Consider the following 21513-nt stretch of genomic DNA (forward strand, 5'->3'; position numbering starts at 1 on the left):
TTATTTTGAAAGGGAAAACTGTGCGAACACTTAGAGCAAGGATTATCGATGATTTGGAGACAGATGTGCAACCTGCGTCGTCGTCGTTTCTGGATGTGTCGGACAAACGAAAGAAGCCTTCATCAAACACGCTTACATGCATCACTCTCGATTGTACAAAAAGTACGAGTGACCCCACGTGCTTATGGTGTGGACACAACATGTGGTGGGTTGAGAGGTTGTGTCTAACGAAAGACTCAAATTCCTGGCATGTCAATATTTTACCTGCGTAGAACACTAAAACTGCTCAGAATGACCTTATGAAAGAAAATTTTGTATTCAATAATCACAAAAAACCTGCTAATATATCAAAGATAAAATACTACGCATTTGTGTAATGTTTACCTCTTCGGTTCATAGTAAGACACCCACATACACACACAAACACACACACACACACACACACACACACACACACACACGCACGAACGGACACGCACACTCAGTGCCCCACCAGTCACCTCCCCCCTCCCACTACACCCACATCAACACCCCACTCCACTCCATTCCCTCTCCCTCTAGAGCTGTCACGATCCTATAGCCAACCCTAAATCATGACCGAGCGAGGTGGAGCAGTGGTTAGCACACTGGACTCGCATTCGGGAGGACGACGGCTCAAATCCGCGTCCGGCCATCCTGATTAAGGTTTTCCGTGATTTCCCTAAATCGCTTCAGGGAAATGCCTGGATGGTTCCTTTTAAATGGCACTGTTGGCTTCCTTCCCCATACTTCCCTTATTCGATGGGACTGATGACTTCGCTGTTTCGTCCCCTCCTCCAAGTCAACCAACTAACCTAAAGCATGTAAACAAGAACATGTGCAGTGCACTACAGTGTGTGCAAAGATGTGTTTAATGTGACCTATCAATTTCAAGAAACTATATACAACTGACAGATATAGAACAACAAAACGAAGAATGAATGTACGTAAGAAACCCAACCATATAGTTGCAAATGAATATAGCTGGACTGAAACAAGTTGGTACCAATCATTACTAATCGTATGTCAAAATATGCGTAATAAATAATTTTAATTTCATTATACACCTCTGAAGATGCCTAGCACGAGTAACCGAAACTTATTGGGTGCAAACAAGTGAAGTCAATCAACGCAGAGACATGGACCGTGGCTCGTGATTTAATTTGTAGTATCCCCCCTAATATTCAGAGGTTTCTGTCACAAATTACGTCTGTCCATATTTAACTTTAAGCAACCTTTTATTTAGCCTATGTTTTATCCAACTATAGCTTTTCACCAAGACTTTGCCATCGTGGATCTCGAACCCACATGAATCTAGGAAAATCCTGAAGCCTTTGACGGAATCTGTCATGTATTTGGTTTGGTTCAGTTTCCGTAGTCCCAATTTTCTTTCTTCATAATGAAGTCATGCTTACACGAAACTGAGTCGAACCACTTCGAGAAGAAACTTCGCCAATTTCACTCAGTTTCTAGGGACAAGTAATACTTGACCACAATATGATTATTGAAAACTTGCTTTCACAAAAAGCACCTGAAGATTTCTAAGACAGTTTTCCGGTATCTCCGATGGATTCCGATTTCTCCGTACTAATCCAGTTAAAAAAAAGCACTGTATACGTATGAATAATTCGACTACTAGGAGCCGTATCAAGATGAAACTGGTACTACATAATAAGGTAGACCTCCAACAGCACAAATGAGAAAACCGCATCAAATTTCGTGCAATAGTTTTTGCGTGAGGCACGTACAAATATATGGACGGACAGAGAAACAAACAAAAATTCTAAAAATAATTCTTTTGGCTTCTCTTGCTGTTAGAATGACCCGTCATTCTAAGTTTTCTCAAACATATGCATAGACATCGGCGAGCTACAGTGTTATTATGTGTGTAGAGGTGTGATACCATCTTCCATTTATCCTATTTCGTGCTAACTTTCCCTTTCCACATGTATTACATGAAATTCCCTCGATAGTCTTATCCTTGTCTTTGTCTTCTACTTGAGATCCAACTCTCGACTGATCTGTATACTGACAAGTTAACTATTCCTGAGTGTCCATTACCCTAAAGCTTTGTCGCCTTAGGATAAACAATTTGTTTTTCATGGTCTGTTTCTCAAGTGTCTTTTCCATTGTCACTCCAGCGGCCTGTCTCATTTAGAGTCTATTAATATTCCATAACAATATAACTAGATTTGCTGAAAAGGTTTCTCTGCCTGTGTCAATCGTAACCTTTTTTTCCCTCCCTTACTTCAGCCGTATTGTGTAACCTTGCGTTTTGAACATCAAAATGCTCTGAAATCATCTAGTACTCTGACTTTTGTAATTTTTATGTTCATTATATCGATGCCCTTTCTAACATTATGCTAAATTACTTGTTACTTAACTTCATTCATTGTTAAACATAATTTAGTTTTCAGCCCATCTCATTCAACGGATGTCTTGTGTCTCCGTTACAATAAGAAGGAATACATAATCTTTGAAAGTTGTCGTTACTACCTATTCTCCATCCATTTTTATTGAATGGAAGGCTTGCGTAACAATGACACTGTGTAGATGCTGAGACCTCAAACTACTTACGCGCTGATCGTTGACAATGCAGTGGCTCCATACAGTAGTCATACAGAAACGCACGCCTTCTGTGGTTAGAGTGGATCGCCGCATCCTCCTTTCAAAGTTAGTATATCACTATTAAGCTAAAAGCAGTTCAAGGTAACGAAAATCAGGAATTAAGGCAACAAGTTCCCCGAAAGACTGTTCACACCTACCGGAACTCTCCAGTTTCATGAGCTGCCAGTCTTTTAATTGCCTTCGATTTTTCGTAGAGTATCAGTTTTTGTATCGGAACACTAGATGAAGAATAATCTGGTTTCAAAAGTTTGCTGTGTGGTTAAAACGCGATTGGCAATACTTTCTTGACTAAAGTTGTTCAATTTTAGTATGGAATTGTATACATATGTACGGTCACGTCTGTACCTCTAGCCTGGAACCAACGAAGATGAGTGACATTCGAATAACGGCCCGTGATTCGAATGACCTGCTGCACTCGCCAGCGTCACGAAGATGAGTGACATTCGAATAACGGCCCGTGATTCGAATGACCTGCTGCACTCGCCAGCGTCAAAACTGTTCATTTGCAGCAGAACGTTGTGTTCAGATGTAGTGGTTAAATGCCTAGCGCAGAAGATATTTCGTCTTGCGATTCCAAGTCTCTGTGACATCAGGAAGAGGCAAGCAGTATAGATGTTAATGCTACAGATTCGTTAGTTAGAGACTCAGGAAAATTGTACATCATCTAAAATATAGATTTAGATTGGAGTCAAAATCTGTTCACGTCTATTGTGTCTTACGGTCATGACAACATGGCTGATCAGAAACGCACATCGAAAAATATGACGCTTCCAGAGTGTAAGTTTCTTATGTACTTAAACACTGATTATCATCAACAAATTACTTTCTTTTTCAGCAACTATGGTGACTGCAATTATGATAAATCTCGCATCCACTAGATGCAAAAGAATGGAAAAAAACTGTTTCATATGCTTTCCCCCGAAGCACGTACACGGTTCAGTACAGAAATGTGATTCTTCGTCAGATGCAAATTACTCCCTGGCGTGTACTTCACCAAATAAATTTGTAACAGAGATTTCGAAACTCCTTGTACGTGGAACTATTATTGCTTCCACAGTGTGTATCACGGGTCACAGGTATTTGCTCTTTTCTAACTGAGAGGTTGTGTTATATGTCCGTGGTTTACAGCCTTAGCGACATTGTTACGTCTGTGTGCAGTACGATATCAGCTAGTACCTATCTGCCCCCCCCCCCCCCCCCCAACCACTGTCTCTCCCCCGCCCCGTTATCATCAACATTATCGCCTAACTGTACTTTAGAATGAAAAATAATTTTCTTTGGACCTCACACATAGTCAAAATGACGGAAGATAAATGATATTTAGTTTTTGTAGCTGTTTTATGAAAGCACTCACTAATGAATGAATTGACGCTGTTTATTTCTAACAGCCTCACTTAATGTGAAAGTGAGGCAGTGCAACACTGTCATCAAGCCAAAAACCTTGTACACATTAGGAACTTTGAGCACGGGTACACTGCAAAACATAAAGAAACTAGACAGAAGAACCATAAGAAAAATTATACAGAGAATAAGGCTAGACATTGCAGAGTAGACAAGAGACCGAACAGATATCTGATACAGTACATGAAATTAAGAAACGTCGACTGAAATTTAACGGGCATATCAAGACAATGTAGGACAGCAGATAAGCTGAACAGATATTAGAGTACACGTAAATCAATAAGAAGGTGAAGTGGATCACGGAAGTCAGAAAGGGCCGCAAGAATACTGGCACAGCAGATACAAGTCAGCTAGAAAGTACTCAAATTGAGTGTGAGTTAAGAGGCCAAGAAATTGAAAAGAGGAACAAGCTGGTCCTAAGAAAGGAAGAAAATGAATAAAGAAAAGATGAAAGACGACGGCGCCTGAGAAAATCTCGCATCAAGTAGACCCTTCCCGTGGTCTTCTAGAGGCCTGTACGTATAAAACAACTACGAAAACAATAATAATATTGTGTGGGCCCTACAGCAATGTAGTAATCATTTTAGAGGGTGATTGTTATTAACCGCGAAGCGACGTAGATGTTGCTGAGACAAGTAATTTAATGTAAGACCCATGGGGCCGTAAATGTCGGTAAGTACCCCAAAAGTGGATGACGAGTGCTGAACATGTGACGTCACCAGATGTGACTCGCCGCAAGTGCGGCGATTGTCATTGTCGACCGTACCCTCGCTGGTGTGGAGCAGCGCTGCACATTGCTATGCTACTCTGTTTTCCAACACTTTTGTAAATGTGAACTGCTGTAAACATAAAAGTCACAAAATTATTGTCCTCGCTATAACAAAACAAAAGCTGTTTTCATTTTGTGTTTCTTTCCTTTTGTCCATTTTTTACAGACTTTGTTCAGTAAGGAACATGTAGGTCATATATTGGTAGCGGTGCAATCCGGAAGCTTGTACTTATTTACTTGTGATGCAATGTGGTAGGTTTTTATTGTACTGTACCTTTCTATTAACCAGCGGAAACCGGGCGACCGGTGAATGAATTATAAATTTTACCTCAGTACAAACACGTAACTGTCCAACGCAGTGTAATAAAATACTGCCCACCAGACGGGAGACTCGAACACTGAATCACACGCGCTAAAGTCACGCTTGTAGGCCGGGAGCCTTACCGACGTGATTACTTGGCCTTGGTTGCGCTGGTCAGGCGTGATAGATCGATACTTTCTACCGTTGCAGTTGCAGCGAGTACGTCATCTGGTGACGTCATATGTTCAACATGTGTCATCCACTTTTGGGGTATTTCTTGAAATTTGCTGCCCAAGTGTCTTATGTTAAATTACTTGTCTCAGCATCATCTACGTCGCGTCAGGGTCTTTTAAATGTTAATAAGAATCAACCCGTACACTTAGTATTGTGTTATGCTGTCTTTTAGTTCATCAGCAGCTAAGTCTATTATGAAAAAAATTGCAGTCCACTGCGAAAACTACCTAAAATTCGCAGAACGCATTTTTGTGAGATGTTTAGATGTGTGTGATGTGTATGTCTCAGTTTTACTGTTATAGATTCATCTTAGAAGGTATAAAGTATATATTCAGTTCACGAGCTGTAATCTCTATCACCTAGTGTTTGAAAAGAATGTAATGATTGGTTACTTACGTAATCAGTATTACTATCTTTTGAAATAGAGATAATAGTAATGATATTGTAAAAATAATTTAGTTTCGCAACAAAAACACAGTCGTACCCTTTCGTTTACCTTCATTTTACCGTTCCCCACTTGAGAACCACGTTATCTGATGATTGAAATATGGTATAGAAAGTGGGACTTGGAGAGGAATTCAAACAAAGAGTCTCACACTTTTTGGGTCAAATTGAAACAGACGAGAGCGGATCCACAATCGACTGTACTGTGATAAGGAACCAGGGGTCAGAAACGTATATTAACTGTTTTATGGACACACACAGTGTACAACTTATAGCTCATAGTAACTGTTCAAACCGACAAACGCTAGTCTCGTGTGAAGTCCTGCCGCGCTCTCTCGAAGATCCCTAGTATCTGTTGTGGCAGGAGACAGGCAGCTTGGACCGAAAGAAGCGCCGTAGTGACTATGGACGCGTCACAAGGCGTCTGATGCAATGGACAACGGACACTGGCGCTAATGGTGTGCATGCGGCACAGGTTAACGCGCCGGAGCAACGCATGTGGTAGTCACATGACACGTGCTATGAGCTAACTTGTGGTTCAAATGGCTCTGAGCACTATGCGACTTAACTTCTGAGGTCATCAGTCGCCTAGAACTTAGAACTAATTAAACCCAACTAACCTAAGGACATCACACACATCCATGCCCGAGGCAGGATTCGAACCTGCGACCGTAGCGGTCGCTCGGCTTCAGACTGTAGGGCCTAGAAACGCACGGCCTCTCCGGCCGGTTATCTAACTTGTGTTCAGTATGTCTGTTGGTAAGGGGTGTACGCTGTGCATAACCTGTTGCCTCCTCCTGTGTACAACAGACAAATGGGATCTTTGGGGCATGTGGCAGAATTGCAGGCGCAATTACAATATTTCCATTGGTACTAGCGGTTGTCGCTTTGAACAGTTACTTTGAGGTATGGTGTTGTTATACGGTGTAACCTGTGTATGTACAAAACACAATAAATATGGATTTCCGACCGTTATTTACTAACCTTAATCTAATCGGTTGTGGATCCACTATCACCTGTTTTAATCTGAACCAAAAGGTTTTTTAAATCATATATTCTGAGGCAGGAAATTGTCGATCAACACACCAAAATACGAAATTTAGCAACGAGGATTTATTTTAGATCATAATTATTGTAACATTGTGAACAAGTATAAGTTATGAAATTGCGTTGAGTCACCAAATTAGACGAACTTGTCACAAGAATTTCCTGTAACACAAACTTCTTGGAAAGAGATAGAATTTTCTGTTGAGTTGCGTACGAGAATGGTGACAGCTCCGAGTGGAGCCTGACTGGTGTGGCGATCAGAAGTTGACGCCACGCTGCTTCCACGTCTCTGCATGCTTCTTAGCGTACTCGCCCGTGGGGTCGAACTTGGCCTTCAGCTTGATCCACTCTTGAGGGTGCTTCTCTGTGATGTGCTTCAGGGCCTTGACAGCCTTGTCCAGCTGGCTGGGGTTGCAGTCGCCGCATCCCGTCGCCACAAATTTTGGCAGCCTGCCTGCAAAGATGCCAAAGAAAATCACATGAAATACTCCCATTGCGAACGTCACAGTGAGTGTGTACGACGGCAAGATTTTGTCACCATACATTTAATATTCCTGTGGATTTATAATTCTATTACATTTAATATACTTGTATAATTATATTTACGTTAGAGTTATCAGTGCGCAAGTGGATTATTAACCAGTTCATTGGCCGGTACTGGCTAGCACCACGTACTAACAATTTCTGACCAGTGCATGTCTGGGAGTTAATTAATTCTGAGGACTGCCACAAAAGTTGAAGTGGGATATGCTTTCTTCAGAAGCCACTATTGGCCAAATAGTGCCTGGGAAGAAACTTGGCCGGCCGGAGTGGCCGAGCGCTTCTAGGAGCCTCAGTCTGGAGCCGCGCGACCGCTACGGTCGCAGGTTCGAATCCTGCCTCGGGCATGAATGTGTGTGATGTCCGTAGGTTAGTTAGGTTTAAGTAGTTCTAAGTTCTAGGGGACTGATGACCTCAGATTTTGAGTCCCATAGTGCTCAGAGCCATTTGAACCATTTTTGAAGAAACTTGGCATGTTCTTTTGGGATGGCCATTTACTGCTCTTGAGATAGAGCAGAGCAAGGGAGCACTGGTTTACGATGCTGAAGGCGATAGAACCCTGTAGCGTGGACAGAGCGGGTGGGAGGTTGCTGGCTGATGGAACAAAAAGTATTACAGAACAGCGCACCTGGAGAAAGAATGACGGGGATGGAAGAAGGCGAAATAATGTGCTTTTAGCACAAAGGAATCTGAGGGATCATATATGATGGTCGCTTGCTAACCTCTGGGGAATATTGTCGAGGGGAGCTCTGGGGCATGCTTCCTGCTGAAGAGCACTCGTGTTTTAGTTTGATGGAATGCTAAGGATGTAGGAGGAGAAATGGGACCTTCAAGAAAATCCTCTGAAAGTGTTACGAGATTGGGGTGGTTGGCTGCAGTTTCATGACCCATGTAGTGGGAGTTAATGTTTTTGAAAAGACCACAGAAATTCTCCCACCAAGTGCAAACGTAGACACCGCATGACAAGGAGGGAGCAGTGTATGACACGAATAAGGATTTATCGATCACGAGCACAACCCTGCCGGAACTGATCGAAGGATGTTGCCTCCTGAAATTGAGCTAGAGATTTCGCTAGCAAGTGCCACGCTTGAGAAGCTGGCGGTTACAGTCTCAGAGCTGTTGATTTTGGCTCAAGATGCACGTTAAGTCGTTTCTTCGTAAGAGCTATATTACTGTGTTTACTCAAGTGACGATTATTTAGCTCTCTTGAAGTCTGACACACATGAAATTGCTGCCTTACAGGAGAATACTTGAGTCGAATTTCTGTTCGTGGCTAGCGAGCGAACGGGAATCTTGTCTCTTGGTCAGTCTTATGCTAAGGTAAGCTCAGCCCTGGAAATCTGCGGACGCCATATAGCACCAATTACGTGGGCAGTGAATTTCAGGTACACCATTTACGTCAAATGCACAGCGCTGATCACCCAGCGAGCAGATCATCCATGCAGTACAACTGCTGTCCACACTTCGACTGGAGATATGTGCATTCCGGACAGACAAATAAGAAAACACTCACAGTAAATGTGTTCAATTCCAGTTCCTTGCCCACTGGGTGTTTATGGAAGTGACAGTCAGGCCAAAGGTCTTCTGTTTCTTACTGCTAAGCAATATCAGTCAACTTCCTGTCTATCTAATAACGGGGATCGCAGTCTAAAGAAAGTCGAACAGTTGTTCTGGCAGTCTCTAAATTACATGTGGCGTAGAATCTGATATTGTGTGCTTCAGCCGGTCAGTGGGGCCGAGCGGTTCTAGGCGCTTCAGCCTGGAACGGGGCGATCGCTACAGGCGCAGGTTCGAATCCTGCCTCGGGCATGGATGTGTGTGATGTCCTTAGGTTAGTTACGTTTAATTAGTTCTAAGTTCTAGGGGACTGATGATCTCAGATGTTAAGTCCCATAGTGCTCAGAGCCATTTGAACTATATTTTTATGTACTTCATATTTATACAAATATTTTGCACTCTACATCTTTTTGAGAATAATTAGTTTACGATATCCTTTTTGTGATACGTTCTAGTTGCATTCCAAGAGGAATGATTGGTTTGAAGTGATAACTGAAGTTATGTAAAACCACAACGCGTTACTTCATGTCATGGAAATTCCGAAGTGTAGGCTATGAACGACAAGTTCGTTTCAATCATTTGCAGGCGTGAGAAGTCCACTGTAGAAGCAACATTAGGCAGCCACACATACACACGCCTTATGTTACGAACAACTTGGGGGCTTACAATGCAAATTCCCTAAACATAACGCACACAGAAGGAGAAAAATTTTCCTTTAGTCATGAATACTCTGATTATCATCAAAGTTGCGACATTATTAAGACAGCACACAAAATCTGTCGAACTGGCATCATGCACTTGGATAAGCAACTGATTGACATTTCAGAGCAACTGTGCAAAGAAGGTAAGAGTAAAGCCAGTAGCTCTTGAACGTAATGAAAGATCGTATTGTGCCATCTGTAAGCAGAAAAAACTTCTGTGCGTCGGAATTCGACTGCTGAGGGATCGTGGGCTCCCGACACGGCAGTCTATCGTTCACGACGTTGCTTGTCACGTTCCTTGTATCTCATAACTGCCATGCGTATGAGGAACCGACGGTTCCAGGTTGGCCATAACGTCTCACTGAAACACAACGTAGCCAGGCCTCTAGCACCTGTAAGATTGTGCAACCGTGTCACGCAACTTACGTCGGGAGTGGGCTTCTTTGCAGTAAGACAGGTACTCACAACGGCAGTGCGACCACTACTGTAGCACTCTTTACTCTCAGCGTGGTGACGACCACTGCCACTTCCTATAATGCGGCAGCAGATAATGGCAGGACTGTAACTATGTCGTCTTTTCAGATGAGTGCCGCTTCTGTATGCAGCATCACCATGCATGTGGTTCAAATGGCTCTGAGCACTAGGGGACTTGACTTTTGAGGTCATCAGTCCCCTTGAACGTAGAACTACTTAAACCTAACTAACCTAAGGACATCACACACATCCATGCCCGGGGCAGGATTCGAACTTGTGACCGTAGCGATCGCGCGGTTCCAGACTGTAGCGCCTAGAACCGCTCGGCCACTCCGGCCGGCCACCATGCATGTTCAAATGGTCCAAATGGCTCTGAGCACTATGGGACTCAACTGCTGTGGTCATAAGTCCCCTAGAACTTAGAACTACTTAAACCTAACTAACCTAAGGACATCACACACATCCATGCCCGAGGCAGGATTCGAACCTGCGACCGCAGCGGTCGTGCGGTTCCAGACTGTAGCGCCTTTAACCGCTCGGCCACTCCGGCCGGCCACCATGCATGTCTTCACGTTTGATGGCTCCGAGGAAAACGAGCGTTACCAGAATGCATTCATCTGTTGTCGTGACGGCTTGGAATCCATTTGGTAAGCAACATAGTTCCCTCTGGTTTGCATAACCGGTAATCTGAATGGCAGCTCCTAGTTTTCTAGAGCGTCTAGGGTGGGGGTGTGTCCTTTCTTCGACGTCTCCATGAATTTATCTTTCAGTACTATAAAGCAAATACGTTTGTTATCTGTTCTGTCCTGTTGCCGTAGTAAGCACTTTGTCTAAATATGTCACCCGTTGGCTTCATGTGGCTAAGGGCTGCTGAGACACTGGGATGAAACCACTCACGAGCCACTCAAATCACGAATGACGTAGAGTTGAAGCAGCATGGAATGACGGTCCCGTAACTGACATAAGGTCAGTTCTAATTTATGCACATCTATGTGAGAGCCATTCTTGCTGCCACAGGGGCAGATGTGTACTAAATTTCACACTGTGTGTACCACTGATCCCATACAATTTCAATTACATTTCCTTCGGGATATACCAATAACCGCTGTAAATAATATTTCATTTACTATCCTTTCTTGTATTCCAATCTTTCACGCCGGCTAGAAGTGATGACTTCATCACAAATAGTCGCAAAAACACTTTTGTCAGATTCACTGAGATATTTAATGTATGCACAATTTTTTCAATGGGCGTTTAATACATAAACATATGTGGTGTGGAATGAACAGCCGATATGATACAACCCTAAAGATTTCGCGCACAGGACCTAACTGATTGTGACGTAAGTGGACTGAGATCTTCCATCGAGGGCTGGTGGGCGCAACACGTCTCTTACGATGTCTTTGGAGTGTGAATGAGAGAACAGAAAGATCTTAACTGTTGTTCTGATATCGAAGAGATTTCCTTTTGTTTATTCTAATAAAATGTTGTTTGTAGCAACATAAGATCTGATTTATCACGTAAAAGTGCTTATAAATCATTAAGAGCACAGATGGAGGTGTAATATGCTCAGGTGTATCAAACTTATCTAACTAAAATGAACGCTGCTATTAATAGTGTGTTACAAAAAGTCGGTATTGCAATCGTCCATTATTATAATTCTTTTAATTCATATTTGTTTCGATTAGGAACAGCCTGCTCCATGGCCGTACTAATGAGGCAGTGTAGCATCAGTCGCAAATCCTTAACCTGTTTATTGTAAACCGATTTCCCCTACAGCGTAGCTACTTCCAGTGCAGTTATCTGAATCATCAGTGTCATACCACGGGCGGTTTTAGTTACGATGAATCACCATCATGACTTTGGTATCTGTAACGCCAATGTGGTACTATGTGCCATTTTATTTATAATGATTCATGATGGCCTTGATATAACTACACTGAACATAGTTACACGGTAGCTGAAATCGATCTACAACAAACAGATTGCCGGCCAGAGTGTCCGAGTGGTTCTAGGCGCTTTAGTTTGGAACCGCGCGACCGCTACGGTCGTAGGTTCGAATCCTGCCTTGGGCATGGATGTGTGTGTCCTCTTTAGGTTAGTTAGGTTTAAGTAGTTCTAAGTTCTAGGGGACTGATGACCTCAGATGTTCAAGTCCCATAGTGCTCAGAGCCATTTTTGAACAAACAGATTAAAAATTTACGACCGACGCTGCCTTTCCTCCTATATTGTATTATTTTAATTATTTTTAAACGTCGTAGAAACATTAGTTACCAATAGTGTTCTTGTACATTGACAAAACGTCGTCATTCTGTTACTGAATACATAGTGCCCGTGTGTTTTTGAATTTCGGACTCACTTATTTTTTGTTGTTTCATCGTGGACAGAAGACAAACTACAGTCTCTACGTCGTTCGTGCTGCTACCGTTAGATCGGTAACGACTGCCTTGAAATCCATGCGTGCGTCTGCTTACATCGTACTTGACTAGGACTCAATGTGCTTATTAGTATTTCAGAAAGCGAAATTTTTCAGACTGCCTCACGGTAAGAAAACGGAAGACTTCAACGGATTTTACGGGAAAAAACGGATAAAGACGTACCTTACGTTAACAACAAAGAGGAAAATTACAGATCACAGGAAGAATTCTGGTAGTACTGGAATTAATGAAACGTGAGTATGGCGTGGGCCTCCCGTCGGGTACACCGGTGGCATGGTACAAGTGGTTTTAGCCGACGCCACTTTGGTGACTTGAGTACCAGTGAGGATGAACTGATGATAAAGACGACCTAACACCCAGGCCCCGAGCGGAGAAAATCTCCGATCAGCGCGGAAATCGAGCCCGCGACCATTCCGCGCTGACCACTCATCTGTGGAGGCGGACTTGGTAACATTTAATCGTCATTATTTATAATGCACTAATGTAATTAAGTTTTGCTAGAAATCGAACTCAAATTTTACAAAGATAAGCGTGCCCTGACATTGGCAGCTTATGCTCTCGGAACGTTTGTGAATCTGATATGGCACATGATGTCGGTGTGAGGAGAATTACTTCGGACTGTTTGAACCCTATTCAGTACTTCCGGTTTTTTGTGTTATATTTCTGTTTATCTCTCACACTATGATGTGTAGATAAATAGTATAATATATATAAATTGTTACTTACCTGACTCTAAATGCAATTTACCGAACATTTTTCAAGACCAGTTCACTTTTAGGACCTGTGCACTTCATTATTCGCGACCTACTTGATGGATTTCTACAAAAGAAAGGCAGTGTAAGGATACTGGAAAACCGCCAAAATAACAGGGCTGGTAGAAGCGGGCAGGAGGCGATGGCCAGTTTTTAATTTATTGTTGGAAAACCACTATCCGAATTTTTTAATTTAATGTGTATGAAAGTGAAAAGTAGATGAGTCGCTCCACACGTACTGATGTCTAGCTGCTCATGTCCCCAGACTTGCGAAGAGTAGCTCTCTTGTCGACCAAACAAATCAACATGGCGAATGTTTGAGACCTAGCACTGGCATTCGGAAGGAGAGGGCTATAACCTAGATTAAGGTATTCCATGAATTTTAGAATTCGCATGAAACCAATGCCACAATTTATCTTTGTAAAATTCATGAGGACTTTTACTTCCTATTTTTCATATTCTCGATATTACAGCCTGTTCTGATGACCTCTCCCTTAGTGAAACGCTATACACTGATCGTCCTTTTCAGCCAGAGTCAGAAAAACGAATGATTCTTTGACCTAAAGATGCTAAAGTTATGATGCCTGTAATTTTACTTTTACGTTTTTTTGCTTATGAACTTCTTGGTTTTGTAATCCGTGAACATAAAATTCGAACATAAAATATTACTGAAAAAGTTGTTGTTTAGGGCCAGCGCTTCTATACAGGAGGGTAAATAATTGTGAAACACATGCTGGCTGTTACATATTTGCCAAAATATTTTAGTGTAAGGAGAAGACCAGGCAACAACTGCTTAGGTCTGGATTTTCACTATCCCTTACCCTGATCTCATGGAATACTTCCATATTTAAACTAATTAAAGTGTTACTCATCACTTCGTTATTGTTTGAATATTTAAAAAAAAACTACATTTAATGTGGATTCGGAAGAAACGATTAGTCAACAGCTTTACTTGGAAATCCGATACTTTCTCGTATTGCACCGAGAAACTTTTCAGGGTCTTGGAAACATGTAGGACACCTTTCTGTCTTGCGGTTCTACAGCCGTTACCTGATTTGAAAATAAAAAACTTACTACTCAAGAAATATAGTAAAAGTAATGGACCGTCAACACTGAAAAAAACGGGCGAACACATTGCTACAAAATAGCTGGAAACAGCGTGAAACTTTATGAATCTGTGGAGTATTGTATGCATGGATTGCAGTTCAAATGGTTCAAATGGCTCTGAGCACTATGGGACTCAACTGCTGTGGTCATAAGTCCCCTAGAACTTAGAACTACTTAAACCTAACTAACCTAAGGACATCACACACATCCATGCCCGAGGCAGGATTCGAACCTGCGACCGTAGCGGTCGTGCGGTTCCAGACTGTAGCGCCTTTAACCGCTCGGCCATGGATTACAGTATTTAGCAGACAATATTGAAACCAATCCAAGAAACTGATAAATATCATTAATATAAGACGTTGCTTTATGAAGCAACAGAACAAAGGGTGATGCAAATATAACACACAGCTCGTAAATTATTTGTTATAAAGCGTCCTTCTTAAACAAAAATGTCAGTGTAGGAACGGCAGAAGAAAGAAAGATATTTCAAGCCAGAAACCCCGTAAATGAGAAGGACAAAATATTACATTAGACAAATAGAATGGAAGCTAGCATAAGAATGGCTGGAGATGTTTATATATGCGCACGAAATTTGCATAAATTAGAACCATCTACCGTAGATGCAATTTGCTGCTGTATGTTGCTGCCTGTAGTTGCATAATATGGACGAGAAAGAGAAGAGGGATCTTCATTGAAAAATAAACAAATAGACGAACACAGGAAAAAGTGACAAGAACATGTCCACCTTTGGGCGTCTGCATTGGCGATGATGTGGTCGATACTTTTCTTTTGAATGACATTTCGACAAACTAATATGAATAATGTACGATACCCACTTCCTTAGGAAGCCTACCTTCTGAATGGCCTCTCAGACGGAGTGGTTGCCATTTGTTTTCCATAAATTGTGATTCAGATACATCACTGCGTCTAAGATTATTGTATCATGGTGACGACATATTGTGATATTGCAGTATCTGACTCAAGAGGGGACGTTTGTGTCGCCTACTTAGATGGTGTATCCAAATCAGAAGTCGAAAATATGCACTATAAGGAAAAAAAACCGCACCACAGCCGAAGTATCGGAATGAGACGCAAATTGCTATGTGTGATGTACATACCAACCCTACAAACAAACGACTACATTTTCAGAAGAATTGGATTATTTATTTAAGTGAAACAGCTTCACAAATTAAGCAAGTCAACAATACGTTGCTCCACCTCTGCCTCTTAAGCAGGCAGTTATTGACAGAGTCGTTAGATGTCCCCCTGAAAGATGTCCTGCCAAATTTTGTCGATTTATAGCATTCTATCATCAGAATCCCCAGACAGTTAGAAGACCCAGTTTCTATGTTCCAAACGTTCTCAACGGGGAGAGATGCGGCGACCTTGCTGGCCAAAGCTGGGCGGGCATCATCTTGCTAAAATATAAGTTCAAGGTGCTTACCTTGTTGGGCAAAAAAACAGGACGCAGAACATCGTCGACGTAACGCTGTGCTCTATGAGTGCAGCGGGAGACAGATAAATGGGTACTGCCATGAAATGACGTGGCACTCTAGTCCATTACTTTCGGGTGTCAGGCCATATCGAGGGGTGACTCAAGTTGATGCCCCTCTGCTGTCTGGGACGTCTCCATACAAGTCTTCCTGGTCATCGAGGCCCTGGTAATAATGTAATGTAGTAGATCTGCCTTCAGTAATGAGTCGCACATTGAAATGAGTCCCAATGGCGGACGAAGACGTGTCTGGGGAAGCCCAAGACAGCATTGACAGACCAACGTGTCACCCGCACATAAGGCTCGGCAGCCAGGAGTGATGTTCTGGTGTGTTGCTTTATATCATAGCAGGACCCCTTTGGATTTCATCCGAGACGCCGTTACAGTATATCGGCATGTCGACTATGTTGTACGTCCCGTTTTGTTGCCTTTCTTGGCGAGCAATACTGGGCTTACATTTCAGCAAGATAATGGTCTTCCGCACACGGCGAGAGTTTCTATTGCTACTTAGTACTAGCCAAACGCTATCTTTGCTAGTTTACCAGATTTTCCCACCCCCTCCCCCCACAACTGACAGCACATTGTTGGACCGGATCCTCCATCAAGCTCGAGATTTTGAGGATCTAACGCACCAATTGGATGGCATTTGTCACGATATCCCTCAGGAGGACATCCAACGAGTGTATCAATTGATGCCAAGCTGAGTACTGCTTGCATAAGGGCGAGAGGTGGACCAACGCTTTGTGTACATGCCCAATCAACTGCTAACAGCAATAGTGGAGGAAATAATAGAATTACTAACTAACACAAGGTGACGTAAAAGACGGTTCCAATCACCATGAGAAAACACCGTGGTAGGTCTACTGAGCCTTGCGTGGATGTAGAAAATAGTATAAAACTAACATTGCGAATGACGCTGTATAAGCAACGAATTCATTTCCTCTTTTTTCGCATTGTGAGTCGCTAGAATTGTGCTCTGAGTGAAGCCACACGTAAGCTTGTACTCCTATCGATTCAATCATCCCAGCACATACAAGCTTTAACTAGCTATCTCAGTTACTCCTGAAATGAGGTAGACCTTCCGTTATATTGCATCAGAATGTAGTAGTCATATGACAGGTAGTAAGAATCCAAGATGAAGAGGAGGTGGAACACGTTGAAGCTGAGATTCACTCCAGGAAACGTGCTGTGATGGCTCATTTATGCAAGACCACTTTCCCCAAAAGTCAGTTTTTCGGTTATGACTATTCGTCCGAGATGTAATAACAGGTTCACCCATATCGTACTTACATCTTGTACGCCATAAACAGAAAAATTATATTTGCAAATCAGGCAAATGGAAGGAAGTATGCAGCGACTCTTGTTATTCGACGTTCCATGGCGTAGTTCACATTTGCGTGTGAAGAACATTAGGGGAGACATACACCGCAAGCTGTCTTATTCTAATCGTTGAATTGTTGATTTTGTAGTTTGGAGCTTGGCACGCTACTTTGCCATTAGCGTCCCTGTCAGATTAAGCAAGTTAGAGGCGCAGGTAAATAAACAATTTGTAGTACAAAAGTACAAATCAACAACTAGAACTTAAAAATAGGGAGAAAATACTTGATAATGAACAGCAGGCAAAGCTGAAATTACTTACATCGGAAATGGGAGATGGTTGTTGTGCGAAATTTGATTATATAAATATAGCCGACAGCGGAGGAAACATCTGTACACTGATATGAAACGAAACATTCACTTTAGAACAAACATCTTGAGTCGGCGAATCGAAGGAGGTTATTGGAATGATGACGAAAAGTGGATCCGCAAAGAGAAGAAACGAAGATCATTCTCTTGAAAATTACGTAGAAGCACTCATAGTGCGAAGAGTTAAAGATATAACCAAAACTAGGTTGACAAGAGGTGGAAATTCGAGAGGTGTCACAGTTTTTGGCAGGAAACTATCCCATACACCTAGAGGAATTAGATGGGTGTACGAAGAAAACATATAAATCACTTGACACTTCATGTATAGATTCCCAAATTGAAGCATCAGTTTTCATGCAAATATCGTGCTCTACACCAATGTGTGAAGCAAAGCCGTTCGTTCGCCACCATCCCTGCACAGAGAATATTCTCATTTGAGCGATATAACACTAATTAAAATTTTTATTTATCGTTTATCCTCCGGTCTTAGTTGCGTATTTTCACAGCAAGTTGCGTTAGGACGTCGTGATGTCTATATCGGAACTACACATCGTATTATACACTGAAGCGCCAAAGAAACTGGTATAAGCATACGTATTCAAATACAGAGACATATAAACAGGTTGAATACGGCGCTGCAGTCGACAACGCCTGGTGCAGTTAGATTGGTTACTGCTGCTACAATGGCAGCCTATCGAGATTTAAGGGAGTTTGAACGTGCTGTTATAGTTAGCGCACGAGAGATGGGACACAGCATCTGCGAGGTAGCGAAGTGGGGATTTTGCCGTATTACCATTTCACGAGTGTACCGTGAATATCAGGAATCCGGTAAAACATCAAATCTCCGACGGCGCTGTGACCGGAAAAAGATCCTGGGAGAACCCGACCAACGGCGACTGAAGAGAATCGTTCAACCTGACAGAAGTGCAACCCTTCGGCAAATTGCTGCAGATTTCAATGCTGGACCATCAATAAGTGTCAGCGTGCGAACCATTCAACGAAACATCATCGATGAGGGCTTTTGGAACTGAAGGCCCACTCGTGAACCTTGATGACTGCAGGACAGAAAGCTTTACGGGGGCCTTAATCAACGGCGTTGGACTATTGATGACTGGGAACATGTTGCCTGGTCGGACGAGTTCAAATTGCAACGAGCGGATGGACGTGTACGGATATGGAGAAAACCACACAAATCCGTGGAATCTGCACGTCAGGAATGGACTGTTAGAGCTGGCGGAGGCTCAGTAATGGTGTGGTGCGTGAGGAATTGGAATGATATGGGATTCCTGATACGTCTAAATACGACTGACAGGTAATACGTACGTAAGAATCCTGTTTGATCAGCTTCATCCATTCATGTCCAAAATGGCTCTGAGCACTATGGGACTTAACAGCTGAGGTCATCAGTCCCCTAGAACATAGAACCACTTAAACCTAACTAACCTAAGGACATCACACATATCCATGCCTGAGGCAGGATTGCAACCTACGACCGTAGCAGTTGCGCGGTTCCGGACTGAAGCGCTTGGAACCGCTCGGTCACTGCGGCCGGCCATTCATGTCCATTATGCGTTCCGATGGACTTGGGCAATGCCAGCAGGAGAATGCGACACTCCACACGTCCAGAATTGCTACATAGCGGTTCCAGGGACATTCTTCTCAGTTTAAACAATTCCGCTGGCCACCAAACTCCCCATACATGAACGTTATTGGGTATATCTGGGATGCCTTGCGACGTGCTCTTCAGAAGAGTTCTCCAACCCCTCGTGCTGTTACGCATTTATGGACAGCCCTGCAGGATTCATGGTATCGGTTCACTCTAGCGCTACTTCAGACACTAGTTAAGTCCATACCACGTCGTGTTGCAACACTTCTGCGTTCTCGCAGGGGCCGTATACTATATTAAGCACGTGTACCAGTTTCTTTGGTTCTTCAGTGTAGTATTCTGGTGTGTAGTAGCGATACAGATATGACTGGTTGCTGACGCAATTGCTGTTACAGATTTCTAGGACTATTAGAGGGGAGTGAGCACATTACATTTTGAATACGAACCCATGTCCGGAAACGTCATCGAAAGACGCTACATAGCGTCAAAGGTACTAGAGCGGGCGACTCTAAATGTCTGTACATACAAGATGACCCTGAGGTGATGTTACATACTTTCTAGGATGATGGGGAGGGATAAATATATTAATTTACGGTGAGGGTTTCTGTACTGGAAACGAACGAGTCAGAAGTTAAAAGTGAAAACAGTTCTTTGTTGCTAAGATTGTAGGGTAGGCAATTTCCAAAGGTGGTATTATGGATCAAACCAAGAAAAAATGTCTGTTAAACATGGGCTCTAAGATGCATGACTTCAGAGCTATGAGGACGGGTTCAATAGAGAAGATGCGTTTCACAGAAGCGAAGATAAATAAGCGCTCATAGCTCTTCACGAACGCATTTTAGAATCCATGTTTAGTGGGCATTTTCTTCTTGTTTTTGTCTTTTCTTCGCAAGAAAAGTACCGGTACATGTAATCCACTGCAGATGTACTAAAAGATTTTCGCTTATAACTTTCGTCCCAGTCCTTTCTGGACCAGAGTCTCTTATCTCAAATTGATACAATTTAACTTTCTCCATCACCCTAAAACTTTGTAACATCATGACGGAATCACCCTATGTGTACACACATTTGCAGGCACTGGCGCCTATAGCGTTGACGCTCTGTTACGTCGTTGAATGACTTTGACGGACATGTTTCCCTATTCAAAATATTATACATTCACTCCTCTCTACAAGACCTAGAAATGCAGTGGGAACTTCCTTGCATCATGTAAACCTGAACATGGCACAGACAGCTAGAACATGTGATTGTCAATGATTGTTTGTTGATTTTAAAGCAACAGGAGAATTGTAAGCTATGTATAAAGAATCACCGTGGTTGGCAAGAATATTTCTGAGCAGGGCATGAAATTTCCAACATGACAAAACACTAAATTGCTACGAATGAGAAAGCTTATTTTGACAAAGATAAAATAATACATTTTCTTGGCGTCACCTGATTTGGCTGTTGTTGCACGTAGTGGAACCAACAGCCCCTAATTACGAACAAGCACCTAGCATGGAATAAGAAACTGCCTCGTAAAGCGATACCAAAAGATCTCCTATGCAACGCTATAGAATTTGTATTTATAAACCTCCAGCTCGATTTGGCCATTTTGAATATTAGAGAGCTGCGCCATATTCAGAGAGCGTATTACTTAAGTGACCATCTGTGGCTACCCGGAACAAGTAAAAAGAGGTTTGACGATGGTGATCTGTGGAAGAAAGAAGCGAGAGATGCAGAAGAAAGAAGGAAGTTTAGCTCCCCCACTTACTTTTGATCTCCTTGCCCTCGTTAGTGCACCTCCCTTGGCCTTCATCGAGCATGCACTGGATGTAGGATTTCAGGAGACGGTCGTTGTTGAGGATCTCGTCCACGTCCAAGTTTTCGAGCTTGTCTTGCGGCGCGGCTCGCACCGAAACGGCAACGGCGGCCACGAGGCAACAGTAGAGGATCAGATTTCTCGCCATGGCTACCTCTGCGCTCCGCCCAGTTTGTGGCTAGACTGTGAGATGCCGTCTCCGGTGAGCTCCTCTTATACCGCCGCTCTGACGTATGAGTACATATGAGGAGGTAACCGTGTATCGAGGCGGGGCGCCACGGAAGGAACAAGCGCTCACCCCTGCGATAATGTGTAACCTGCGACGGTTTTTCTCTACTCCCGCGACCTTCAACAGCCAATTCTCACTACAGTAGCCACCAGCTTTTCTGAGAAGGCGAGCCGGCGTAAAAATCGACGCTTACAATAAGCAATGGAAAAAGAATGGTGCCATTTTCTTAAATATGCGACGCTGTCTGGAGTCACATCTATCCCAGAAAAATGGTCAGGTGTGAGTCGG

The 21513-nt window shown here is 42.8% G+C and overlaps 1 protein-coding gene across 1 annotated transcript; it reads right to left on the bottom strand.

Moving 5' to 3' along the window:
* Positions 1-6886: 6886 nt before the first annotated feature.
* LOC124616011 (ejaculatory bulb-specific protein 3-like) lies at positions 6887-21195 on the bottom strand. The gene is made up of 2 exons (XM_047144227.1): positions 20949-21195; positions 6887-7296 (listed from the first exon to the last, which is right to left on the bottom strand). Exons 1-2 carry the CDS (start codon positions 21142-21144, stop codon positions 7100-7102), a joined length of 393 nt encoding a protein of 130 aa, XP_047000183.1. The 5' UTR covers positions 21145-21195; the 3' UTR covers positions 6887-7099.
* Positions 21196-21513: the final 318 nt, after the last annotated feature.

The sequence above is a fragment of the Schistocerca americana genome, chromosome 5 (genome assembly GCF_021461395.2).
Source record: "Schistocerca americana isolate TAMUIC-IGC-003095 chromosome 5, iqSchAmer2.1, whole genome shotgun sequence".
NCBI classification, from domain to species: domain Eukaryota; kingdom Metazoa; phylum Arthropoda; class Insecta; order Orthoptera; family Acrididae; genus Schistocerca; species Schistocerca americana.